The following is a 26,742-nucleotide window of genomic DNA, read 5'->3' as shown; positions in this document are numbered from 1 at the left end:
GCCTATCCCTACATTACATTACCAACAGCCCGGTGAAGTTCCGAGCTTTTGTACGATCCCGACGACTCGATCGTTTTCTCCCTTCGGCATCGTACGACACAACAACGTTACCACCGAGGTATGTATACGCCGTTTACCGTAACATAGCGCACACGCGTGAATTGGTATCCGTGGGGTCGAACGTGCGGCCCGCAGAGCGAGCACGCCGTACTTTTCGCATCGACCAATTAACTCCGCTCACCTCTATTCTCCCTTCTGCCGGCACCGTAGCAGAGGCACCGACTTCTGCCACCCCGGATCGCCCTTCGAACCCGCCGTAAAAAGGGATCGCTGGATTCCGTTCGGGGCGGGCGGGGGGATCATTTCGGATGAATACCACAGTTTAACCATTAGTCGAGGGTTTACACGCTCGTGCGTTACCCTCGCACGTTTATCGGTATTGGTGAGAAGGAACGCTGCCCCGTACGTTATTATTCGGTGTCATGTTGTAACGCGGAATATAAAGCGGAGCTTAAACACGTCGGGGGTTCATCTCGTCCCACCCGACAAAGGGCAGGCAACACAGATCTTCGTACAATTCTAATGTGACTTCTGTCCGCGCTGTTGTAACGATGACCCGCGGACGATGTCGTCGCTTTCAGTATCGCCGGAAAGTTTTTGGCGATAATTCGGCGAAAAAACGTCCGATCGGGGCTCTAACCTAGAAAATTAGGTATCGGACGGAAAAAAGGTTCATTCGGAACGGCTGGACGTCGATCTGGAAGGATTGGACGGTCGCGAGATTGAGAGAGAGGTTATGAAACGAGGAAGGAAACGCCGTGTTTTTTTCTTTGTTTTCTTTGTTTTTGTAGCGAAGACGAACGCGGCGGCGTTTCAGTTTTCGACGTAAAATTCGAGCGTCTTAGTGCAACGGGAGCGGGACGATCCGGATTTATGTGGTCCAAGGCGGAGTAAAAAGGCGTCTCGTAAACTTGGCAGATTCTCATGCGAAACGATCATATGAATATCATGGAGTATGATATGATTGCCGCATCGGAGATGATGCGCCATTTACCAGAGGGAACAACGCGACTCGATGATCGCCACAGTGTAAAGCGGTAACTCATCCTGTGATCTGACAAGTTGTACCGTTCGGGAGCATAATAACTCGTGCCAGATCACCCTTTACATTAATAGGAGTGTAACTGTATACCACGTCACGGTGTAGCGTATGCGGATTTATTCCGCTGCGTATAAACTGCTGGTAGTGGATAGAGGATTACGTTTAATTCCGCTGCGCATATGTTGGCCGAAAAATGGATTGAAACGACGTTTTTGAAACAGAGAAAATTTGCCTACGCTCGACCACTTTTCTACCAACCCTTTGATAAATTTACATCGCGTACATTCTACGATAATCTTTTTAGCGCCCCGTTGCAAAGGGACGAACAAAAAAAAGAAAAAGGGTTGATTTTTTTTTCTTACGTTCAGCAAAACTGCGCGGGTTTACGACTTGTTGAGGATAAGCATTTTTTGAGTTTACTCGTATTATGGTCCTCAACGAAACCGAAAACATGCTGCACGTAATGAAAAAAAAATGTCGAAAAGGGTTGTATATAATAATACTGCGCGCATGGAAGGAAGAACAAAAAAAAAAAAGTGAGAAAAAAAGACGGACTGGTTTACACCGCACAGACGTTTCATGATGGGTACCACCCAGCGCACAAATTACAACGCCAAAATTGACAAAAGGATTTTTTTCCGTTTACAATATCGTTGCAGTTTCATCGGTACACAAGAAATGTTTTTTTTTTTTGTTTTTTTTTGATTTTTTTTTCATATACGACTCGGACGTTATAAAAACGTGGCTGCGCCACGGTAAAAGGATAGCTACAGTTCGGTTGCAGGCGAATAATCATCAGGTACATCTACCTTACTGTGTATAATCCGTTTTTTGTTCCCACGGGATTTCAACCCGGGACTCTGTTTTCTGCTTTTTTGCTTTTTTTTTTGCACACTGCATTGCGAGGGAGGAAATAAACTAGCAGTCAACGATTCGTTATACGTCGTCAAGTTTGTTAGACATTTTTTCTTACCCTCCATCTTTCCACGCCGTTATGAGTACCTTTTTTTTTCCAATATCGTTTTTCTCGCCACCTTTCGTATCCATGCGTGATCGTCATTCTTATAACAACGCTCGATGAAGATTTCTGCGAATCAATTCATTAACATCGGAGTTTTTTTTGTTTCTTATTTTTCTTTACTGCTCGCAATCGAGTGGAGAAAAGATCGAAATATTTTTCGGTGGAGTCTCGTTTTTTCTACTCGCACATAATTACGATGGGTTTTTAGCGTTTCGTTGGAAAAATGTGCGGGACATAGCTGCCAGCTAGGGCAATTTAGAGAAACTTTTTGATTTTTTTCAATAATTTTTTTACACCCATCAGACAAAGTAAATTATTTTACATTTACAACGGTAGATTAGTATTTTTTTACCACCCTTTGGCCAACGTTCGAGATTCCTTTACGACGCTTTATGACAACTCGGAAATTATATACCACCGTAATAGCTGCCAGTACCCGTACGAATTGCCTCGAAAAATTTTCACCCAACCCCCTCTTAACATCCCTTTCTCAACAACACCAGTAATTCGAGGGGCGCGTATAGCGATATTCGAAAAAGGTTTTCTTTTTTTACTTCCTCGTTTTTTTTTTTTTCTCCTCCTCCTTTTTGCAACGGTGGTGTACAGGTTATGTTCGCAACAAAAGGAAAAGAAGTGTTTATACCGGCTGCAGTCTCTTTTATATCCACATGTTCATATTATTAGGTGATAAAATTCGAGTGGAAGTGCAGCAGCTTCGGGTATATTAAAGTCGAACGTGCACACGCTGTTTTTGAGTGACTTTTGCAACCTATTTTCTTTCACGGTATGAGAAATTCCCGCACACTACGCGGCAGCGACGACAGCCGTTGGGTTGGGGATTTTTTTTAAAATGCTCCGGCCATCGTAGGCGAGCGAAATAATTCGAGTAGATTTCCACGGAATACATATTTAATCTCCCGTATGATCCGCACGGTTTATGAAACATTAATATCCAATTTATTCCCCGCTCCCGGCGCAGGAATATAACTACCCCTCGTTCCTCGTTCCACGTACTCCGTTCCCTCAGCGAAACAGATTGTTATAGGTCCTTCAATCTGGGCGGCGCTCCGAGTTTTTGCACCCTCGTGTCCCGGTGACTCCAGAAATCTCGTCCTACGCTCTTCCTGCTCCCAATTTTCCCCTCCCCTCCCCCCCCCCCCCCGCCCGTTCCACGCGCTCTCCATTCCCATCCCTCAGCGGGATCGATCCCACGCACGAGATAAGGGATTCTCGTTTCCAGCAACGGGGCGCGTTATCTTATCGCTATTGCCATTAAATTCCGCGTTCAATTGGCGCAGAGGACTTTTTCCGCGTTCTCTTTTGTCTTCCGATTCGACGAAGTCTGGACGTTGCAGCAGCCGAACGTACGGATACACTCCCGTCGGTCATCCGTGATGCAAAAACGGATTCCGAAAAATGAAAAATGCGAGCGGTTCGCTCCAAAGAAATTAGAGATATGGAGGTGCGTAAACACGATTTTGTCCACCTTTTGTATCCATAGAATCGGGAAATTTGAACGGGAACCGAAACGGCTAGGGGGCGAAGAGGGGGAAAAAAAGGTGCGTGACGAAGATTCGGACGGTTCAATATTTGGACGAAAACGGGACTGTGGATAATTGAGAAGTCAAAACTGTTGCGGCCTTTACGCCGTTTATACCGCACCGTGTTTCCTTCCCCCCTTCCCAACTCCTACGAGTTAAACCGTGATGGCGTTTCTTCGCAATTTTTCTCTACACCGTGCAGTCCTAACCTATTCTTTCGACTCGGTTCCGCAAACGATGAAAATTTTTCCAACAAAACTCTCTCTCTCTCTCTCTCTGGATACTCGCGAAAGTATCGAAACTCGAGCAACGTACGTGGTCAGGCGATTGATTCGGCCTTACGTGTTCGAAAAACGCTTTTTTATCGACCCGTAACGCTCCTACACGAGATATTGATATACACTCGATTCCCATAACCAATCAGTTACATAATCGACAGGCGAGATCGCCGCTTCCTCGATGTATACATGGGCGTTTATTATCGGGGGGGGGGGGACGTTTTTCGTTAGTCTGTGACAATGATAATACAAGCTCAGAATCGGAGACCTGCGCGATAACGGGTATAAGTCATACGAATTAATGGGTAGAAATTCGTCGCGGTGTCCGCATGGAACGCATCGCCCCCGTACAGCGCGATGCCCGATATCGATTTCGTATCGGTCCCGAATTCGATCCTTTTGTACACCCCATTCGCAGACATAATGGGAAATTATTCACGCCCGATTGACGATCGGCGGAATAAATTGTTGCAAATATTTTTGCGACTACGCGCCGAAAAAATAAATGAGAATAAAGAGAGAAGATGAAAAGAAAAAAAAGAGAGGAGGTTAGGTTAGGCAAAAACCAACAACGTACGGTTTCCGTGTATAACGGAGCGAGAAAAATTTCGAGCGGCATATTTGCGGAAACTTTAGGACCGAGGTGATCGTAAATCGAGCGGTCCTAGTTGCGTAGATAATATGTGCGCACAATGTACACGGAATTACAGCTACCATTTGTGTATATATACTTATACTGCGCTGTGAGTTGCAGCAGCAGCAGCAGCATCAGAAGCAGCGGCAGTTATGGGGTACCGAAGTTGTTGCCGCCGCTAAGGGTGGTTTATGCGTTTACGCTCATGGTCGCATTGGTCGCTACCTTCCTGACCAATCTTTTCTTCTTTTGGTCAGTGTGAGTCCTTAGCAGGGCCGCGCAACGTCTTCCATTTTGTGCCGCGAGCGAAATTCAGGGCGTTTCGTAGTAGGGCGATTCGAAAAAGCGCGTCCCTGAGCCCGAAACCTTTCCTTCTTCTTCTTCTACAAGCCACCCCGTGTGCGACAAAAGAGTGTTGACGGTGAGTTAGCGAAAAGTTACAATACCCGAAGTCCTAAGTTAAATTAGTTTACTGCTAAACTGTGTAGTGAGCGCGGTCCTTAGCCGAACAGAAGGCAGGTATTTCAACGCCGCTGTAAATCTCCTGATGGTTTTATTTCGGTTTATTATCTACACGTATATACGGGCTACCTAAACCCAACTTCTTCTTCCACTTCTTTTTCCTCCTTCTTCTTTTTTTTTGCACGGTCGGACTGACCTAACCCAACCAAAACGTAATAAAGACCTCGTGAAATAATTTTTCTGCCACATGTACGTAACATTTAACCGCCGTCTGCCCGATTACCTCGGCGAAAAAAAGCCAAATCATATCCAACGATCGATCGCTGAGATTGACACCTTGATTTTCTTTTTTTCCCTTCATCGGCACCTGACCTACAAGCAAACCTGATCGAATCAATTATTATACTTTGCACGAAGATCCAGGCGATGTCGAATCGCTCGTATTTCATCTTTTTAGTTCTCTCCCAACGGATTCTGAGGCTATTTTCTCGGTGGCGTGATGTCCCAGTTGTGATTCTTTCTAATCCTGATTAAAACATCGCGTTTTAAAGCGGGGCATTTCAGCGGCTGCAGGTTTAGCGAAGGTATTCCGTAGGGTTCTTTGGGGGGGGGGGGGGGGGGGGGGTAGGGAGGGGGGGCGACGGTCGGTTGCAGCAATAAGAAGGGTTGACGGAATCCCGTGGGCAACGGGAACGACTATATCCCGCAAAGACGTTGGGTAGGTACGTGCAGGATTCACCTATAAATTAGGTAGTACGGTGAAAGGGCGGCCACCGCGGTAGCCAATAAAGCTAACAAGAAGTAATACCGCAGAGCTCGGCTGCACGACCGCCACCGCCCTTTCCTGATTCATTATCCAATATCCTTCTCGCACCGCTCGCGATACGGACGACGGAGGCGAACGACGTGTGTATACCACCCCATTTTCGATATACCGAACAGCCACCCGGTGACGCCGAACAAGATTTAACGCCGACGAGATTTTATACGCTTTACAACCGACCGAGAAAAAGAAAAGTTCTAGCCCCGGATCTTTTTATCGCCCCGGTTCATACGATCCCGAGCTACAGTGTAACCATTCAATCATTCAGAAAAGCAGTCTCTTGATGAAACAATAAAATCTTTGGCTGAAACACGGTCGAAGAAATTATTCATTGCATTGTCCGGATGGACGAATTTTTCTTTCGGGATAACGTAACTGAAATCGCAGATTGCCCGGGAAGATGATTCTCAAATTAATTCAAATAAACAACTGCAGTCCCTGAAACGAATTATCTTGCTGTTTCAGACAATTGGAAATCTATTACCAATGTACACTGGTACGAGAGAAAGTTCGTTTCAGGCGTTCAGTTTGATTGAATTTGTACTAAAGGCGATCGGTTTAGTTGCAATTGTGTTTCAGGCGATCAAGTTGATTCAATTCATCTTTCAGGCAATCAAGTTGCTTGAATTCGTGTTTCAGGCGATCAACTTGATTCAATTTATCTTTAAGGCCATCAAGTTGGCTGAATTTGAATAGTGTTTGAATTGTGTTTCAGGCGATCAAGTTGGTTCAGTTCAGCTTTAGGCAATCAAGTTGCTTGAGTTCGTGTTTCAGGCGATCAAGTTGGTTGAAATTGTTTTTCAGGCGATCAACTTGATTCAATTTATCTCTCAGGCAATCAAGTTGGTTGAATTTGTGTTTGAGGAGATCAAGTTGATTCAATTCATCTTTCAGGCAATCAAGTTGCTTGAATTCGTGTTTCAGGCGATCAACTTGATTCAATTTATCTTTAAGGCCATCAAGTTGGCTGAATTTGAATAGTGTTTGAATTGTGTTTCAGGCGATCAAGTTGGTTCAGTTCAGCTTTAGGCAATCAAGTTGCTTGAGTTCGTGTTTCAGGCGATCAAGTTGGTTGAAATTGTTTTTCAGGCGATCAACTTGATTCAATTTATCTCTCAGGCAATCAAGTTGGTTGAATTTGTGTTTGAGGAGATCAAGTTGATTCAATTCATCTTTCAGGCAATCAAGTTGCTTGAATTCGTGTTTCAGGCGATCAACTTGATTCAATTTATCTTTCAGGCAATCAAGTTGCTTGAATTCGTGTTTCAGGCGATCAACTTGATTCAATTCATCTTTCAGACGATGAGTTTAGTTGAAATTGTGTTTCAGGCGATCAAGTTGGTTCAATTCATTTTAGGCAATCAAGTTGGCTGAATTTATCTTTCAGGCATTCAAACATTGTGTTTCAGGAAATCAAGTTGGTTCAATTCACCTTTCAGGCGATCAGTTTAGTTGAAATTGTGTTTCAGGCAATCAAGTTGGTTCAATTTGTGTTTCAGGCGATCAGTTTGATCAAATTTTTGTTCCAGGCAACACAAATTTAGTTGAATCAAACAAAGTAGTTCGTAGATCAGATCCAACCATAATTCACTGCAAATTGACCGAACGTGCAAGTCGTAGTTTCCGAAGTAGATTTTTTTTGGGCATGGCGAGGATCTGAGGTGCGTACATTATCGAGGACGTGATTAGTTGTAGCGAGGGAAAGTTTTCGAAGTCAAGGAAAAACCGGTGAGCGTAATACTGACCCAGAGTTGCTGAGTTTTCGACTTACAAGTGCCGCTTAGGCGGACTTAGTAGTTGCATATTTTTCTGTACAGAGGCAACAAACAACGTTATTATAGTCGCAGTTTATACAGCCTTGTAGCTAGACTTCTGGACGGGCGAAACGAAAGTGTGCCAAGATTCAAAGATTTAAAGATTCAAGATTTACGACTGGTGCAGTACGTCGTACCTGAAGGACTTTCCTATTACCCCGCGCTTATTATACCGTACACGTACCCTACCACCCTTACAGTCCTACGAAATACCCCGGAGGATCGTCTCCGGAACACGGAGCAATGTCATCGCTAAAGTTATAACATTTCTCAGCACATTACCGAATTACGGTAGCCCCCATTCTTGTCCATATTTATAATAGCGCGCGTTCAGTTTTCCGCCCAAACTTTACCATCCCCCCTCCCCCAATTAACCCGTCAGAAATTAGCAGCTTTCGGTTTCGCTCGAAGTGCGGTCGAATCGCATCTTCTGACGTCCGTGAATAACGACAGCCAGGCGAAAAACTTTGAGTGAAATTTATTTTCGACGATTCGCGATGGGTTCGAACGAAACATTCGTGAGATGGATAGACCAGGAGTACGACGAGGAGATGAACGACATCCTCATGTACACGTCCGCTTCGATCTTAGTTATCCTCCTCGTGTCCCTGAGTATCGAGCACTTGATATTCTCGAAATGGTTCGCTTAGAAAATTTTTGATTTATCGTTTCACGGAGCGACGAGGTGGGTAAGTATTTCAAACACATCCAATCCTAGTCGAGATAACATTGATATACGTACGCGAACGAATCTCGTTGGATTTTAATATTTGATTCGGTCGTGTACGTTCGCGAGTTTTGTCCGTGATATAAATCGTAGCCATTTTTAGAGTGCATTTCGAGCGACTGTATTGTACGGTATATAAATGCAACGGTGCAGCAGCGGCAGCAGCAGCAGCAGCGGCAGCGTTACGGAAGCGCCGTACCGGTAGCTTCTCCCGAAATTTTCTGAAAAAGTCATAAATTTCTCTTTTCGTCAACTTTCTCCTGGCAATTTCACGAGTCGCTCAATATTTCCAAAATATTTAGAAGACCCCCCCGTAGGCGGTCCCCCCTTACGCCTACGAACGGACTTTTCTTCGGCCGGATTTTCATTTCACGGGTTGGTTCCGTCCGGCGTCACTAATCGCCCTCTATATAAACTCGCTCCCGTAAAGTCCTCCTTTCTCCCGTCGGTTCGGGTACCTCGTACCCCCCAAAGTCACGCGGAAGTCCTTGGCCGAGTTTTTCGTTTCCACGGCTCGTTAACGTGGGAGGAGGGGTTTCTCGTGAGATGCGAAAGAAATGAGGAAATAAAGGGAGCTGGAAGCAGGTCCTCAGCTGTGTATTATTTACCTCGCATAAATATACGAATACGCGGGTACACGGTGCAGAGTTGTTCCTCCTCCTCCTCTGTGTCCATATACGCGTTTAGGATCCCCGCATAATACACCGGGTAAGAAAGTTTTATTGACCCGGCATAAATAATAATTTCTTCCCTCCCCTCCCCCCGCGCGCGAGGATATGCCCCGTACGCGTCCTCGTCCCCCGACTCCCGCAAACCCCCTCCGAACCTCCCTCGACCCTCTCCTACCTCCCTCTTCTCCCTCCCTCCCGCTGAGACGATAATATCAGCGATGAGAGACGCCATATTGGACGTTCCCTTGCTTCCACCCGCTCCAATTGCAGGGGGCGGGTAGCTGAGCGAGTGATAAGGGATTTCCCCGCCATCTTTCCTATTACGTGCGCGCGCCGATCCCGCAACATCCCCCGCGAACATCCGCGAGGTTTACCGAACTTCCCTTCGCCTTCTACCCCTCGCTACTTATATCGTGTATACGCGTATATATATATATATACACGTATATATTATAGCCGCCCCACGGTATCCTCTGAGGCCAATTAACTAGGATCGCGGAGGAGAACTCCTGGACTCGTTTCGATCCACGGGACGCATCCCCCCCCCCTCCCCCGCCGCCCCTCGCTCTTCCACTTTATAATTCTCTTATACATACACTCGCGCGCGTTGTACATATGTAAAGCTTACGGTACATATAAATGTATACACAGATGCACGAATCTCGCGTAGGGATGCCGTCGCTTTTTGTTTGTAAAGGGAGCGAAAGGGAGATATCCCAGAAGGGGTAGAAATCTGCGGATATATATTTATACGTATACACGGTATACCTATAGGGGGGGGGAGGCTGTGGGGGACGCAGGTGCCGACGTTCAGAGCCAATTATGCGGACGGCCAACGTCGACGTTGTTGGATTCGGCGGGATATACACCTACATATAGACGTAAGGCAGAGAGGGGGTGGGTGGGTTTTGCAGGGTTCGCGCGCGGGCGTCGATGTCGACGGGTCGCGTGTTCCTCTCTCTCTCTCTCTCTCTTTCTCTCTCTCTCTCTCTCTCTCTCTCTCTCTCTCTCGCAAATCCCCGGGAGTTTAACTTGTCCGCGCTATAACGGATTAACGGCTGCCATCCATCCCGCACCGGGGTAATTGCTTCCTACCCTTAATTAAATACCATTCATTTCCTTCGATAACTTCGACTGCGCTACGTATACACAACGTGATACTTGTTATGGATATACGATCCGCGCATCGTGGTTCATGTACTTCGAGCGTGAAGTGTACAGAACTAAACGCTCGGATATTTCTTGGTAAACTTACTTACCTCAAACCTTGTATCACGCTCGGGTGTCTAGTGAACTCCATCTTGAATGCTAGACTTGTGCTGACAATGAGACGAAATGCATCATGTGCCAAGAATAATGCTAGACTTGTGCTGACAATGAGAGGAGATGCATCACATGACAAGCACAATGCTAGACTTGTGCTGACAATGAGACGAAAAGCATAACGTGAGAAAAACAATGCCAGACTTGTGCTGACAATGAGACGAGAAGCATCACGTGACAAGCACAATGCTAAACTTGTGCTGACAATGAGACGAAATGCATCACGTGACAAGCACAGTGCTAGACTTGTGCTGACAATGAGACGAAAAGCATCCCGTGACAAGCACAATGCTAGACTTGTGCTGACAATGAGACGAAAAGCATAACGTGACAAGAACAATGCTAGACTTGTGCTGACAATGAGACGACAATCATCACGTGAGAAAAACAATGCTAGACTTGTGCTGACAATGAGACGAGAAGCATCACGTGACAAGCACAATGCTAAACTTGTGCTGACAATGAGACGAAAAGCATCCCGTGACAAGCACAATGCTAGACTTGTGCTGACAATGAGACGAAAAGCATCAAGTGACAAGCACAATGCTAGACTTGTGCTGACAATGAGACGAGATGCATCACGTGACAAGCACAATACTAGACTTGTGCTGACAATGAGACGAAATGCATCAGGTGACAAGAACAATGCTAGACTTGTGCTGACAATGAGACAAAGTATGGAAACTTCATTCCCGAAGTGAGGCTTAATTTTGGTTTTGTTCTTTCTTTGTTCCAAATGGGAACATCTTCGAAAAAATGATCCGTCGTCGCGTTCAGAAACCAATTCGAGGGTCAGTCGTCGTTTTCTTTTTCCATCCTTTGAACTCGAGGGTAGAAAAAAGCGTTCATTCAAAATCGCCGGTTTCCGAAACGAAGAATTCGCGATTCGAGCATAAGTATACGCTCCTAGTGTGGAACGATACCCATATTCGTAGGTACCTCTATACGGCGGCAGTTCCGTGTCTGCAGGGGTCTCCATTGTGGCGAGATGCCATTTAGAGCTACCCGCGATCACAGCAGCGGTCACCGCAAGCGGCGTGGGTGTTCAATAGAACGTTCGAAACGATTAAACGACCCTGGGGGTGCTGATTTTGGGACACGCGTCCGAGGACATAATTCAACCGTACACACACGCGGAACGGTTCACTCTTGCGGCTAATTCATACTCTTATTTATTTAATTGAACTCGTACCGCAGCAGCAACACGCTCGAACGATCCGCTCTGTGCCAAGTTGGGGCACCAGCACCTGGACACCGACGACTTATAAATTCCCCCCCCCCCCCCCGCGCCGCCGCCCCCGCAAAATTTTAAATGCCCCAGAAATAATAAGTCTTCATCGGCGTCAAACGTCCCGTACACCCCCATCGGATATATCCATTGAATGCAACGTATACGTGATGTGAAATAGTGCGAGGGAATGATCAAAAACCATCGGTGCGGAATCGCTTCGCTGCAGACTGCGGGCGATTTGATTTTCGCACACATGTATGTGTGTAACCGTATAACGCCCCGTACTAGCCTTTGGTTTTTTGTCAATTCCGTTGCAGAGGCTTTTTTTGTAGTTTCGGACGTTCGACGCTCCTTTTTTTTTTTTTTTTTTTTGTTTTTTTGGGTGGTTTTTTTTCCTCGCGCTGCCGCTGCGGCTGTCGCAGGTAGATCGTGCACCCCGCTCCGGGGGGTGGGGGTGGGGCGGCTGTTCGTCCCGCGGATAGGGATATACGTGTGCGCACACCTATAATCAAATTTAAAATTCCCAGCGCGACGGCGGACGCGCGGAGAAACGGCTCGGCGAGGCGCCTCCAATGAAAGAGTAACCAACGAATGTAATCAAATCGGATCCCGCGTTGTCACATGACTCCGAATAAGCGTCGACCCCCTCCCCCCTCCCGCCCCCCCACAGCCCGGAACCCCCGCGGTCCCTCCGTCGATCGAATCGCCCCGAGATTTCCCCAGGGTCAAAATGAATGCCTCCGAGACGCCCGCCTCCCGTTTCCGCTGCAACGCCGCGCTTCTCCTCTTCCTCTTTTCGCCGAGCCGGTCGCTCCGCCGCCACCGCGTTTCCCTCCTACCCAAGGCGACGCCCGGATTCGTCCGCCGTTGGACCGAAAAAATTTATTGTATTCAATTTTGAGATCATTGTAAAAAATCGAAAAACCTCATTTCTTACAAATCGATAATAGATTCTGGAACAAATTGCGCCATTTTCTTTATTTCCTCGCATTTCCTTTTTTTTTTTTTTTTTCCTGCCCCCCCCCCCCCCCCCCCCCCCCCCCCCCCCCGATCCGGGGCGGTCGGAATTGCCGGGGACAAGATTTTTTTTGCAGCCCAATTTTTGGGCCTCACGTCTCCACGGGATGATCCGATGCGAGCAGCTTCCAAAAGCTACGGAAGCTTCTCACTTTCTACAGATGTCGCTACGTACCGGGTGACTTTGGGATAAAACGGTTCCCGCGATTACCCCGTAGGTGGAGCAAAGAAAAAAAAAAAACAAAAAAAGCTCGCTCGCTCCGTCACCTTCGAACGTCCCCTACGGTCGGTCGACGGAACTTTCCGCCAACTTTGACGCGCGTTACCGCTGGCCGGCCACTAGAATGCACGAGAATCTGAAGAGCCAGCCGATAACAATCGACGGTGAGAAATGGAAGCTGATGAAAATCAGCCGCTCGACTGCAACTGCGACATTTCGAAATTCAAGGTGGTTCGAAAGTCCGATAATGAAACTATTGGAGGAAAAATTTAAAGAGAAGTTGTCTATTAGCGGGTAGACGCGAATCTTGGGAACATCTGGAGGTAATCAGGATGACGATTGTGTTTAAACAGAAATATATTTATTGAACATTTCGTGTGTATTTTTTAACACCTTTTTCTTGAATATTGTTTTTTTTTTTTTCGTTTTTTTTTTGCGTTCAGTTTCGTTTTCTTTGTTTTTCGAATTTTTCACATGTATTTCAAAGCTCGTCGCGGTCGACGAGATCAAAAAGTGTTACATGGCCACACAATAGTTACATACCACACACAGCAGCATACGAGATACTTTATTTACTCGCATTTGCATAAATTTGGTTTTTACGTTCGATTTTAACATACGGCGATTACGTCCGTCGGACTCTGCGCCGCTACGTTCCTCGCGAATAACGCAAACATTTTCTACCGCCTCCATAAAAACTAAGCACATCTACACATTATATTGTATAAAAGTGAAAGGGAACGACGTTAATAATCACCTCGGTATTCATCAGATAATGCCGATACACCAACGACGATTATCATCGTCGTAATCGTCCTCATCAACGTCAACATCTATGTATAGAAACAATCTGAACATTTTCACGAACCGTTTTCAAAACTTTTTACATCAGACATGTATAAAAATAGATATTCAAATACGCCATTTTTTTATTTTTTCTCCTTCTTCTTCTTCTTATTCTCAATTCTCGATTACTAAGATCCTCGTTTCGACAAAAAAGAGAGAGAAAAAAAAAAGAAAAAAACAAAATTTCATGACTCACCGATCCGAGCTTAGAACTCGGTCGAGAATTGTCGCATCTCAAGGTGCATTTGCGTAGTCAGCGAATACCATGGGATGTGAAATGAACGGCGCTTTGCATCGGATCGGATCGTCCTCGAGAGCGATCCTTTTGGTCCCCTCGACGGTAGCGAGGAACCCGATCCACGACTTATCGCAGGAACCTACCGAGGTTCAAGGTGTCCGCCCAGCTCGCCCTACTTACCTTGACACTCTTGACCGTCGTCACGTCCAACGAAGTAACACCGCTCAGTGTTTTGAACCGTTGAACGTTGCGGTTGTGCTCCTCCATGCCGTTTATGCCAGCGTCGACGTCCAGCCTGCTGCCCCTCAGGTTCAACTGTATGTCGTTCTGTTCGGGTACCACGATTTCCACGTCCCCGTTCGACGATATCTTCGAATCGCCGGTGAGCCGGACGACGCGCACCCTCGACGCTCCGGTGTTCAGATCGGCCTCCAAGGATCCGTCCAGACAGACTTTGAACGGAACAAAAAAGAAGACTCTGTTCTGAAACGATCCCGGTGACATCCGGTAGGGAAGTACACTCGATACTCACGAACGTTCAACGCTCCGTTACCCGGAATCGTTATCGTCGAATCCATGTGAAGATTGTTCAACGTCAGATTGCCGTTAGCGGTTTTGAAACGCGACTTGGTACAGTAACTGCTGCCGATGTCGACGTCCCCGTTTTCCGTCGACACGCTGAGATCGGTACCGAGGAACTTGTCGGCCCTCACGGTCTGCGGCAAAATGAAAGAGAAAAGAGATCGGCGGTTGTGTTTGTTTGTTTGTCTGTTTGTGTTTCAAAAGCAATCGACATCGACCGGCGGAATCTCACCCCGCCGTCGACGGTGTTGATCTCGATGTTCCCCTGAAGGGTGCGACGCAACGTTACCGAACCCCCATCGTCCGACGAAAGTATCATCTGGCCGGCTTGGAGCTTTTCGCCGGTTATGTTCCCCGACGCGGTTCTCACCACTATGGAGTCCGACACCATGCCCGACACGTCCACGCTGCTGCTGCCCCCGGCTCGGACGTCCACGTCTGAAAAATTGACAGCAAAGGGCGCGGGGGGCGCGTGACACGCACCGGACCGAACGTGGGAGGCCCGCGAGACTGCGTCCTCGATCGACTCGGACGTCGGTTCGTCGGTTCGCAGGATCGCGTCTCGGGGCCGTTCGACTTTCTGGCGTTTGCTTACCGTACCGGACCGGCGACTCGATCAGGCACTTGGCGTTCGGAGGTATTCTCTCCTCGCCTCTTACTTCCCAAACGTCCCTGTCGTTCACCTCCACCGACAGGAGTCCACCCGGCGGATGTCCCTCGCCGGGCGCCGCGTCCTCGTCGTCGACGACGACGCGGACGAGGAGCGCGTTCATGTCCGGGTAACGGTCGAAATCGGTAGGGCGGATTTCGACGTCGCACGGCACCTCGACCACAACTTTACCGAACGGTTTCACCCGCCTCGCGACCTCCTGAAGGACTACAGTGCGCCCGTTTTCGCGCTCGGGTGCGGAACCGCCGAAGCAACGACTGCCCGCCGGGAAGCTGGAGTACAGTTTTTGGTTCAGTCTCAGATAGGAGAGGAAAAAACGACCGCACGCCGTGTGCATCCTGGGATCCCGGTTATCCCGGTTTGTGTTTTTTTTTCGGGGGAAAGTTATCCGCCGACCGCGTCCCGCGAGGGATTCCTAACCTGCAGACGGATCGCACCGGGTGGATTGTATTCGCGACCCCCGTGTACCTCGGGATCAACGGATACTCGGAGACGATCGGCTACTCTCGTTACTTCGAATTGGGTTCTCGGAAGATCCGTTGCAAAGTTTTTTCTTCAACCACGAAAACAGTGAAACGCCGGGGCGCGAGAATACTGTCGTTGTTTGTCACGAGGGGAAAACACACTCGCGTTGATCAGTGGAACCGGACCCGAACGCGAACGACGACGAGAGGTCGAAGGGCAGAGGGCATTTGACGGTGAATTGTGTGAAACGGTTTCCAAATAGACTCTGGGTGGGGGTCACGTGGTTCTCCGAGATCGCGATTAATTGTAAGGATTTAGCCACGCTAAATCCCCTGATTGTATCTGGTAGGCTTATCGGAAATATCTGGATAATTGATTATTATCGGGAACGCTCGAACGACCCGCACTAAACACGGTCGGGATTAGGAATGACGCTGTTACGAATCTTGATTCTGTTTACTACGTGTCGGCACCGCCCTTTCCCCCCTCCTTCCCCTCGTTCTACCGTCCGCCGATCGGCCCGATACGAAATATTGTTGGCTTCGAAAAGCCGCACACGCTCAACGCGCACTCACGGTTGAAACGTGGACCAGAACGTCGATTCCCGGCTTGCCGCGAACGCTTGAATTTTTAACCTCAACGTACTTCGTCGGAATCCGAAGCCTTAGTTCGGACGTAATCGTCGCCGGAAATCGGGAAGGTATTAAAAAAAAAATGAGAATCGAAATCCATCGCCCGGAGGTCGAAGGTTAAAAGTCGTAGGGGGGTAAAAGTTTTATTCAAAAAGTTTTATTGAGAACAAATTAGGTAGCATGCAGATGTCTGCAGTCTTGATCCTCCTCCTCGTCGTCGTCCTCGTCGGGATCGAGATCTCGCTCGCGCAGACCGTCCGCCGCCGGAACTTCCCGATTCAGGGAATAAAGCGAAGGACCCGCGGTCAGGATCCTGGCGCTCCCAAGACATTCGTTTTTCGAATAAACGACCGCGAACTGAAAAATAACTCGTCGGTTAATCGTACTCATTTCTCCAAACTTTTTGCGATCGAAGACCTCCTCCTCACCTGTCCGGGGGTCAGGGCGCGAGCGGGCTCGCCGAGGGCGACTACGAAGCGATCCTCCTTCGTCCTGAACACCGCGCAGGGTACCACGGGTTTCGTGTGCTGAAATCTGAAATCGCACTCCAGTATACCCCGGGAATCGATCAGGTCACCCCACTCGGGATTTATCCAATGAAATTTTTCGGTAATCATGATTCGCGAGAAGAGAGCTGGGTGTCTGGTTCCCGGTACGACCCAAATGTCGTTCGTGTCGGCGTCCTTGCGACAAACGAAATAAGGTTTCGGTACACCGCCGATTTTGCATCTCTGACCCATAGTCCAGTGATGGATACCGTTGTGCCTACCGACCACCGAACTCGTCTCCAGGTCTACAAAGTTTCCCGGCTTGTTCTCCACGTACTGAAAACAAAACTTCGTCACTCCGTTCTCTTTTCCTTTTCCTTCTCCTCTCCGCCCCCCCACCCACCTCGGAAATGAAGTCCTGAAACCGGCGGCTACCGATGAAACAAATCCCCATACTCTCTTTTTTGTTGGCAACGTCGTTGAGGCCGTTTTCCCGAGCGATTTTTATCACGTCTCTTTTGTAATGACCCCCCACCGGGAACATGGCGCGTCTCAGCGAATCCTGAGGTATTCGAGACAGAAAAAACGTCTGATCTTTGACAGGATCTTTCGCTTTCAGGAGTCGCGCGTCTGCAAGGAAAACAGAGTGCAGTTCAACCCCCGCCCTTGGAATCTTTGGTCGGAAAAGGTGCGTACGTTTTGCTCTGGTTTTTTTTTTGTTTTCTATTTTTTTTTTTTCATTCACGTACTCTTGCCAGGAGCGAATCCTTCGAGGTAAGGGCCAAAACTTGTCGAAGTGTAATGCCCGGTGGCCACGGCGTCGGCGGCCAATTCGTTCCTGGCGTAATCGTAGAAGGCTCGAAATTTAATGAATTCGTTGCACCGGATGTCCGGATTCGGGGTGTAACCGGTCTGGTAGTCCTTGAGGAGATTGCTTGAACGAACAGTATCGAACGATATTTGAAAAAAAGTCCTGGCCAAGGGACGATTTGTGCATACGCCGTTTCATGTACAGCTATACCTGAAAACGTCGTTCCAATATTCCTTCACAAAGTTCACGTGGTTCAGAGGCACTCCGAGTTTTTCACATATCCTTGCCGCGTCCTCGCGATCCCGTTCCGACGAACAGTGTCCCGTTTCGTCCCTGATGTCCCAGTTTTGCATGAACACCCCGACGACGTCGAATCCTGCAAGCGAAAAGCGGGAAATAGCCACGCAACATTTTCTCCCCCTCCCCCCCTCCCTCGGGATTTTTTCCGCCGACCTTTTTTCTTCAGAAATAACGCCGAAACCGCGCTGTCCACACCCCCGGACATCCCGATCACCACCCTTTTTATTCCGAAATTCATCGCCCGGCATTAACCTTCGATATCCGCATTTCACAACCAACCTCCCTTCGCACCGCTACGAACAGCAGTGAGAGAGCACATGGCGGTGAGTCAGACGCGGCCAACTTCACTTCGGTTATTCCTGAAGTCCGACGAATCATGTGATCATTTCTGCCTCGGTCTACATCGATGTGAGATCCGTTCTTCGATGGTGGTAAGTGGTGATATATTTTCCGCTAACCGTGACCCGATTTCCACGAATTATTCCTGGAAGTGGTTTCGTTCCACGAATTCTTGAATCGTCTCGCCTTTGTTCGTCGATTCTTTTGTCGCGAGAGCACGTTTCCAAGAATTGAAATCGGCTTCCTAGTAATTTTCCGGGTAAACGAGAATTCTTCTTTCGCAACTTCATGTTCCCGGTTTCTAACCGCAGCCAACTTCACAGTTTACGGCTTGACCGACGTTTGCCGGTGGTCGCTAAAGCCGGATTTTAAGGTTAACCCGAATTTAACCTGTCTCACTTCACCGGGGCGCTGAACCATACAAAGTAATATTCGCCTCACGTTCGATGAAACGGTGACTCTAACCGCTAAAAATAATTTCATCTTCCACTCGGTTGTCCTTAAACTTTAACATCGACCAAATCGATTGACGACTGAACAGAATCCTGATAAAAACAACGCGAATCAGCGATGTCTCGGCTCTTCGAAGCCGCCTGCAGAAGGGGTCTTCCCCAGCGACGTCTTCGCCGAGGTACGCTCCGTTTTTCTCTGGACGCTAAAGTGGCCGTTGGGGGAAAAAATTTGCTCCACGGCTACCAGGAGGGACAGACGATCCACGGCTTCCGCGTGAACCAGGTCGCCGAGGTCGAGGAGCTCGCCCTGACCGCCGTTAGACTCGAACATCTGGCTACGTCCGCGCAGTACCTTCATCTGCGTCGCGACGACAAGAACAACGTGTTCGCCGTCGGCTTCAGGACGACACCCACGGATTCCACGGGACTCCCTCACATTCTGGAACACACGACGCTCTGCGGTAGCGAGAAGTATCCCTGTCGCGATCCGTTCTTCAAAATGTTGCGCAGATCACTGGCCACGTTCATGAACGCCATGACGGGGCCGGACTACACGGTGTATCCCTTCTCCACGCAGAATCTCAAGGACTTCAGGAACCTGCAGTCCGTCTACCTGGACTCCGTGTTCAGACCGAACCTGCGACTACTCGATTTCAGGCAGGAGGGATGGCGTCTGGAACACGCCGACGTCAACGACAAGAGTTCGCCGGTGGTTTTCAAGGGGGTCGTTTTCAACGAGATGAAGGGCGCGTTCAGCGAGAATCAGAGCGTTTTCGCCGAACGTTTGTTGAACTCCATACTGCCGAGCCACACTTACTCGGTGATATCGGGAGGCGATCCCCTCGTCATTCCGCAACTGACGCACGAGGACCTGGTCAACTTCCACGCCAAGTATTATCATCCTTCGAACGCGCGGTTCTTCTCCTACGGAAATTTCCCGCTCGACGATCATCTGAAGATAGTCAACGACCAGTATCTGGTGCACGCGGACCGCATCGACGCCTCTTCGACGCGGGTTCCCCTGGAAAAACGCTGGACAGAGCCCAGGAAAGAGCACATCGACTGCAGGCCGGATCCCATGGCGCAGAACCCCGAGAAACAGAGTTCGATAGCGATCGGATTTCTGTGCTCCGACATCACCGACGTCCAAGAGACGTTCGAAATGCAGGTACTGTCGCAATTGTTGTTGAAGGGACCGAATTCCGCGTTTTACAAATCTCTGGTCGAGCCGAACATCGGGGCGGGATTCAGTCCCGTTACCGGCTACGATTCCCACTCGAGGGACACGACGTTCGTCGTCGGTTTGCAAGGAGTGGCGGAAAAGGACTTCGCCAAGGTCGAGAATATCGTGGGGAACACCGTTGACCGGGTGCTCAAAGACGGATTCGACGAAAGTCACGTGGAAGCGATTCTCCACAGTGTGGAGTTGGCCACCAAACACCAGACTTCCAATTTCGGATTGGGACTGATTTTCAGCCTGACTCCGCTCTGGAATCACGAGGGTGACGTCGTGCGCGCAATGAAAGTCAATCGGGCGGTTTCCTCGCTACGAGAATCGCTGAACAACAATCCGCGACATCTGCTCGACCTAGTGGAGAAACATCTGAAGAATAACAGGCACAAACTGACCCTCACGATGTCTCCCTCCGAGGATTACGAGGCCAAGAAGAACGCCGCGGAACGGGCCATCCTCGAGGAAAAATTGAAGAGTTTGTCACCGGAGGAATTCGACAGGATATTCGAGGACGGAAAGACCCTGCTCGCCGAACAGGAGAAGAAAGAAGATCCCGGGGTCCTTCCGTCCCTCAAGATCACCGATCTGGAGGACGACGTTCAGCGGGTCGATCTCACCCATTTGGCCATATCCGGAGTCCCGTTGCAACTGGCCATCCAACCGACCAACGAAGTCACCTACTTCCGCGGGATCCTTAGCGCTCAAGGACTCAAGGACGAACTGAAGGACCTCGTACCGCTGTTCAACGCTGTGGTAGGAAAAATGGGTACCTCGAATCACGACTTCAGAAGCTTCGACCGACTGGTCCAGCTGAAGACCGGCGGATTGGCGCTCTCGCAGCACCTAGCCGAGGCCAAGGATCACCTTTTGAAGTACGAGGAGGGCGTTCTAATTCACTCCTACTGCCTGGACAGAAATTCCGCTGATATGTGGAAGCTGTGGAGCGAGTTGCTGAACAACGTCGAGCTCACGGACGCCAAGAGGTTCGAAACTCTGGTTAAGGTCACCGCGGCCAATCTGGCGAACGGCATCGCCGATTCCGGTCACATGTACGCGCTAAGCAGTTCCGCGAGTCTGGTGTCGCCGTGCGGCAAACGAAGGGAGAAACTGAACGGGCTGGAATTCGTCGGCAAAATGAAGAAAATCGCTCGCTCCGAGGACCTCGCCCCTGTGCTCGAACAAATGAGGGAAATCGCCGCCGTCCTGTTCACAAAAAAACGACTCAGGTCCGCGCTGAACTTGACGCCCGAGAGCGCCCACCACTCGCTTCGGGAGCTCGAAGGATTCTTCGGCGGGCTGAAGGGCGAGCCGGAGGAGCAACGGTCCAGATTCGCCGATCGCGGTGAGGAGGAAGCGGAAGCGGAAGCGAAGCCGGAAAATCGGGGAATTCACCACGTCCTGCCGTTCCCGGTGAATTACGCTTCGAAGTCGATTCTGACCGTACCCTACGCGGACCCGCGATTCGCGCCGCTCAGAGTCCTGTCCAGACTGGTGACCTCCGTCTACCTGCATCCCGAGGTCCGGGAGAAGGGAGGCGCCTACGGTGGCGGCGCAAAATTATCCACCGACGGCGTGTTCTCCTTCTACTCGTACAGGGATCCGAATTCCTCGAGGACCTTCGAGACCTTCGACGGTACCTACGATTACCTTAGCGCGAACGGCTTCGCGCAGGACGACGTGGACGAGGCGAAACTCGGGATATTCCAGCACATCGACTCACCCGTTCCACCGGGTAGTCAGGGAATGACGAAATTCATTCACGATTTGTCCGACGACGAGATACAAAAGCACAGGACGCAGCTCAAGGCCGTTACGAGGGAGCAGCTGATGGCCGTTGCCGAAGAATTTCTCAAACCCGAGCAAAGTAACGTCGCGGTTGGCAGATCGCTCATAGGGGCTGCGAATCCCGCCCTCTCCGATAGGCCGGAAAAGTGGACCGTGATATCTCATCAGGATGAAGGAAACGTGTCGTAGAATTACCCCCCCCCCCCCCCCCCCCCCCGAAGAAACTTTGTTAATCGTTGTTACTATTTAAATAAATAAAAAGCCCTCTGTACAAATCGTCCTTAAACAAAATTGTGTCGTATCGTGTGTTTTCATTGCTCGACCTCATCCGGAAACTTGGCGTTTAGTCCATTGTCTATTTTATTCCATTGGCACGTCGCTGTCCGAATGATCGTTGGGATCCTAACCAACCGTAAGTTTACAATTTCCAGTGACTCGACGGAACGATGAATCCCCATCATTCGCGCAGATTTCTGTTCAAGAAGAAGCCGGAAGATCGACCCGCGGAGCAAACCGTTAAGCCAAACGACGCGAAGGAGAGCACGGTTCCTACGGTTCCTACGGTTTCTACCGTTGACACTGGAGTACCGCCGATCGCCGATCGCGTCAATCTGTACGACGGAGGGACACCGTACGTCCCGGTTCCGGTTCACGATATAGACAAATATTTCACCGAGAGTGGATGGCGCGATTGCGTGAGAACCATACGGACGGTGGGCATCGTGCGCGCTGTGGGCGATGATTCATTCGAACTGGAATCCGTGAACGAGATCGAAGGAGCCAAGAGGATCCCGTTGTCCAGAGGAACCAACCGAGAACTGAAACGTCAGCGTGCCTCCCCATTGCTCTTGGCAAAGAGACTCGAAACAAAGGAGAACAAGCAAAGAAACTCGAAGAGAACGGCGGACCGCCCGGACGATCAGACTTTCAGACCGAGGAAAATACCGCGTCAACTTGCATTCCAGAATCCAACGTTCGCGACTCACGAGAGAGCGGTGAGCATCTCGTCGGCGATGTTGACTCGTAGCCAATGAAAATCTAATCAACTTTTTTTAACCCAACGTTTGGCTTCCGCCTACAGATCGACGGTGTGGCCTACACCGTACTTGGTACGCTGAAGTGGGTGAACGACAAGCCGTTACTCGATGTGGATCAGTTCATCAGAGTCCGAAATCTTAGCTCCACGTACGAATTGTTTTTGCTGAACTCCAGGATCGCGCGTGGTCACGTCGATTGTTACCAATGTACGTAATGGCCGTGATTTCGGTGATTCGACGCGAGCTTCATTTATCTAACCAAATTTTTCCATTTTTTTGCAGCGCATACCGACGAGATAAGACAACTGGTTAAAATGATTCGTCCCAGGGGAAGAGGTAGGAAGAAGAAGTACTGATCGGTTCGTCGAGTTGCCCCCGATTTTTTTCTCACGTTCCTCATCATTATGCCAAACTGTTCGCTACGAAGTGTTTTGTTTTTTTCTATGAAATGTTTATTTTTTTTGTATAATAATAATAATAATAATAATAATAATAATAAAGTCGATCGCTCGGTGTTCGTTGAAATTCCCGGTCCACGCTTAAGTTCCAAGTTTTCGAAAAGAACGCCAGTTTTCGTGGCGTACGACGTGCTGCTACCTTGCATCGGTTTCGTGCACGAGGCCACTCACTCCGCTGCAGGTTCCACACGCTCCGGACGTTCGAAGGTAAGGAATTCTCTAGGGAAGCCCGTGTCGTCCTGCGCGCGCCACCGTCAGCTGTTACGGTCCAACAAAATCCATGAGAATCCTTACGGCGGTAGCTACGTCTGCGCGTTACAATTTACCGAGGAGCGTCGCACCCCCCCACAAGGTGTAACGTTCCACGATATTCTTGACAACAAAACCCGAGCTTCGAATGCCAATTTGTTAGAAGTCTCGTGTCAGTCGTCGTACCGTGCGATTCGCGCATTTCGTATTATTCGAACGTATCGGTAATTGTTGATATACTCGAAAGTTCGTTAAAACCGTACGTAAGATCGACGGTGAGATAAACGAGTGCGTTCCGCGACGAAACGGAACGCCGAGAAGAACTCGTTTTCGAATAATCGTTGAACTCGACGCGGTTCAGCGATAATGTTTCGCCCGTTATTTCGCCGTGACAGTTTCTAGAACGCCTCGCTGTGTCCGGTGCGATTCGTTTTTCCCCATTCGGAATCGACCAGATTCGTCAACGCCAAAGTTACGAACAAAATTGGCTGGACAGTAAAAAAAAAGGAGGAATGCCCGACAACGGGGCCGTTTACCAGCCAACGACGGTTGGCTATTCCTACGACACGGGGGTAGGTGGATTTCTTGGCATCGCTTCCATATCGAGACACAAATTTAACGTTAGAAAATGGCTAGAATGGGCCATAGCGTCGGTTGGTCTGGCGTTGTGCGCCGCTGGTTTACTCATGAGCGTCACCTACCTAGCTTCCGGTAGTCAATCAATCAATGATCCGGTGAGTTATTTGCCTCCCCCCCCCCCCCCCCCCCCCACCACCCTCCTGTAAAAATCAGTCAACGAATCATATCGAGAGTTCGTTAATTCCCTCGTGTCAAATATCTCCAGGAATCCGTCGTCGCTGCCGGAAATTGTGCGAATGGTACAACGACGACGACGACGACGTCGACGTCGACAACAACAAACGAAGAGGAAGAAGAATCGCATCCGACGTTGGTACGAAAGGGTCAAGATGGCCGCGACCGTTCAGGCGTGGGAACGATAGCGGTAGCCGCTTCGTTAACGATAATCGGCCTGTGTCTCGCCTTCATTTGGTCGTGGCTAAGATTTTTCAGAAAGACCGAATCACTGAGGAACGAGCCGTCGGGTGGCGGGGGACAAGTACGTACAACAATGATACAAGCATTTCGATTACATTATGGCTGCGTTGAACCCCCACCCCCCCCCCCCCCCCCCCAAATTTGACCCCCCCCTGATTAATTTCACCCCTCAACGACGAAGGAAATCGAATCGAATGAGATTCCTTCGCTCGCGTTCGCATGATTTTCTGCGATGTTCGACGAAGTTAGTCAAAAACCCCCCGTTTTTCATGAAATTAGCGCTTTTCTCGTCGTCCCTGCACCGGTTTGTTTATTTGTACCTTATTACGTAAAATCTTTTTTTTTCTCTTTTCTTACTACGAAAATAAAGATGTTGGGCGGTTTGAATCCGTCAACTGACTTGCTGGTGGGTTCCCCTTCGCAGTACGGGCCAGTACTCACCGAAGTACCGAGTCACCCTAAACCGAAACTTCAGGGTGTCAATTTGCACCAAGAATCGGCGGCCTCCGCACTTTCGGATCAGGAAGAGGAGACGAGAACACTGATGCAGGAACCGGCCATTTTTAACACCGACCGCAACAACGTTAACGAAAATCAACATCCGGCTTGAACATTTTTTTTTTTCTTCTCAACTCTGACGACAAATAAAATTAACCACGTACATATTATAAATACGAATTTTTCTAAGCATATTGCGTCGCAATTATTTCATTCGCGGTTATCGAAGAGAAGAAATGAAAAATTCAACGATCGATTTTACCAATGCCTGATCGCAGATGTTACGTGCATTGCGTTTATCTGGTTGAGATGTGTGCTCAAAAAGTGATAGAAAAAGAAAAAAAAAAAAACGATCTCGATCAATCGACACGCTTTATTTTCGAGGATCGTTGATTGATTGAACTAATTAGAATATTTGGCGACGAACGATCGTGATTATTTGAAAAAGAAACGGGAAAGAGAAAAAGAAATCACGTTAAATAAAATTTGTGGTATAAACTGTTCGAAAATTTTCTTTACAATTTTTCAAAACAAATTACATAGCTACGTGTACGCGATTCGAAACAATTCGTTACCACTTATTATCGTTAGAACGTAAATCGCTTTGAGCGTATTCATTATCTAGTTGTACGATACGAAGAAAAAAACAAAAAAAACAAACTAAGATACAAAATTAGACAAATTTTTCGCACTTATGGCACGCATACGTTACATAGTTCACCGCAATTTTATTCGGATATCGGTTACCTCGATTCTGCATCGTCGTTGAATTATGATATTTTTTTTTACATTCTTTTTATTAACGTTTTTTCGAGATTTTGTTGTACTTATATATGATTATTGTCATACTGTTATACACGCGATTTATTATACATATAGACGATTAAAGTTTTTTATATTATATGATAATATAATTTTTTTATATTGTTCACTTTGATAGACTGATATATACTTATATACACATGTTTTCTAAAATATATTTTCATTTCTTATCATTTTTACGCTGCAACATTTGGCGAAACAACATATTCGTATACGTCGCTTCGAATTGTAGCTTGAAAAGAAAAGTAAAATGAAAACGAATCTTCTTTATTGCGTCCTTACATTATGATATTATGTGCAGGGTATATATTGTAAATGCGGCACCCTAAATATTTAAACAAATATCATTATCATATAGACATTTATTATTGAATTTTTAACATTATTTTTATCATTATTATTATTATTATTATTATTATTAACGCTTATACTATTGTGCATCGATGATCTGATTGTATATATACATGTATACATATGTATGATTGACGAAATTAGAGAAAAAAAAAAAAAAAAATCAAAACAAAAAAAAAACTACATATTGATAATTGATATGTAAATGCAAATAATTTTGTATAATAATAATAACATACAAATATATTTATGAATAGGAAGGAGATGAATTGAGACGAAAAAAAAAAGAGAAAGGCATAAAAGGTGTATTTTTAGCCGGATCGTGATTCACCATGAGTATTATAAACTTATGCTATACATATATGATATATATGTATTTGAAAATAATTTTATCGTTTTATCTAGGATATTAGTAAATATATAAATATATATATATATTGAATATCCACAGCTCTCGCTACGGAATAGTTTAAAGAAAAACAAAAAAAAAAAATTTTTTGATCAATAACTGAAAAGTAATAAATTTATTTTACTCCGTACGAAAGGAACGACATTGTGGTTTATT

The 26,742-nt window shown here is 47.8% G+C and overlaps 6 protein-coding genes across 10 annotated transcripts; 3 read left to right on the top strand and 3 right to left on the bottom strand.

The window, feature by feature from the left end:
* Nucleotides 1–24,015, top strand: LOC105684057. 4 transcript variants are annotated; one of them, XM_048655580.1, is made up of 5 exons: nt 13,100–13,187; nt 17,405–17,473; nt 22,138–22,701; nt 22,788–22,950; nt 23,026–24,015. In XM_048655580.1, the coding sequence occupies exons 3-5, from the start codon at nt 22,153–22,155 to the stop codon at nt 23,097–23,099; spliced, it is 786 nt and encodes a 261-aa protein (XP_048511537.1). In that variant the 5' UTR covers nt 13,100–13,187; nt 17,405–17,473; nt 22,138–22,152; the 3' UTR covers nt 23,100–24,015. The 4 variants fall into 4 exon arrangements, with proteins under 4 accessions (XP_048511538.1, XP_048511537.1, XP_020706855.2 ...); XM_048655581.1 differs by lacking the exons at nt 13,100–13,187; nt 17,405–17,473 and adding an exon at nt 1–118; XM_020851196.2 differs by lacking the exon at nt 13,100–13,187 and having other exon boundaries at nt 17,349–17,473.
* Nucleotides 6,420–10,373, bottom strand: LOC125501099 (involucrin-like). The gene is made up of 4 exons (XM_048656001.1): nt 10,340–10,373; nt 6,904–7,153; nt 6,619–6,828; nt 6,420–6,543 (listed from the first exon to the last, which is right to left on the bottom strand). The coding sequence occupies exons 1-4, from the start codon at nt 10,371–10,373 to the stop codon at nt 6,420–6,422; spliced, it is 618 nt and encodes a 205-aa protein (XP_048511958.1).
* Nucleotides 13,209–15,547, bottom strand: LOC105683982 (protein FAM185A-like). Its single transcript, XM_012397008.3, has 4 exons — nt 15,126–15,547; nt 14,763–14,968; nt 14,481–14,664; nt 13,209–14,400 (listed from the first exon to the last, which is right to left on the bottom strand). The coding sequence occupies exons 1-4, from the start codon at nt 15,535–15,537 to the stop codon at nt 14,075–14,077; spliced, it is 1,128 nt and encodes a 375-aa protein (XP_012252431.2). The 5' UTR covers nt 15,538–15,547; the 3' UTR covers nt 13,209–14,074.
* LOC105684056 (mitochondrial tRNA-specific 2-thiouridylase 1) lies at nt 15,512–18,275 on the bottom strand. Its single transcript, XM_012397161.3, has 6 exons — nt 18,050–18,275; nt 17,807–17,972; nt 17,535–17,719; nt 17,189–17,415; nt 16,726–17,121; nt 15,512–16,654 (listed from the first exon to the last, which is right to left on the bottom strand). The coding sequence occupies exons 1-6, from the start codon at nt 18,132–18,134 to the stop codon at nt 16,469–16,471; spliced, it is 1,245 nt and encodes a 414-aa protein (XP_012252584.2). The 5' UTR covers nt 18,135–18,275; the 3' UTR covers nt 15,512–16,468.
* On the top strand, nt 18,567–21,933 carry LOC105684055 (presequence protease, mitochondrial). The gene has a single exon (XM_012397160.4). It carries the CDS (start codon nt 18,806–18,808, stop codon nt 21,893–21,895), a length of 3,090 nt encoding a protein of 1,029 aa, XP_012252583.2. The 5' UTR covers nt 18,567–18,805; the 3' UTR covers nt 21,896–21,933.
* On the top strand, nt 23,957–25,664 carry LOC105683989. Of its 2 annotated transcripts, none has more exons than XM_012397016.3 (3): nt 23,957–24,184; nt 24,295–24,567; nt 24,931–25,664. In XM_012397016.3, the coding sequence occupies exons 1-3, from the start codon at nt 23,963–23,965 to the stop codon at nt 25,114–25,116; spliced, it is 681 nt and encodes a 226-aa protein (XP_012252439.2). In that variant the 5' UTR covers nt 23,957–23,962; the 3' UTR covers nt 25,117–25,664. The 2 variants fall into 2 exon arrangements, with proteins under 2 accessions (XP_012252439.2, XP_012252438.2); XM_012397015.3 differs by having other exon boundaries at nt 24,877–25,664.
* Nucleotides 25,665–26,742: the final 1,078 nt, after the last annotated feature.

The sequence above is a fragment of the Athalia rosae genome, chromosome 5 (genome assembly GCF_917208135.1).
Source record: "Athalia rosae chromosome 5, iyAthRosa1.1, whole genome shotgun sequence".
Taxonomy (NCBI): Eukaryota; Metazoa; Arthropoda; class Insecta; order Hymenoptera; family Athaliidae; genus Athalia; species Athalia rosae.
The sequence above is the reverse complement of the archived record's forward strand: the minus strand, read 5'-3'. Positions and strand labels throughout refer to the sequence as shown.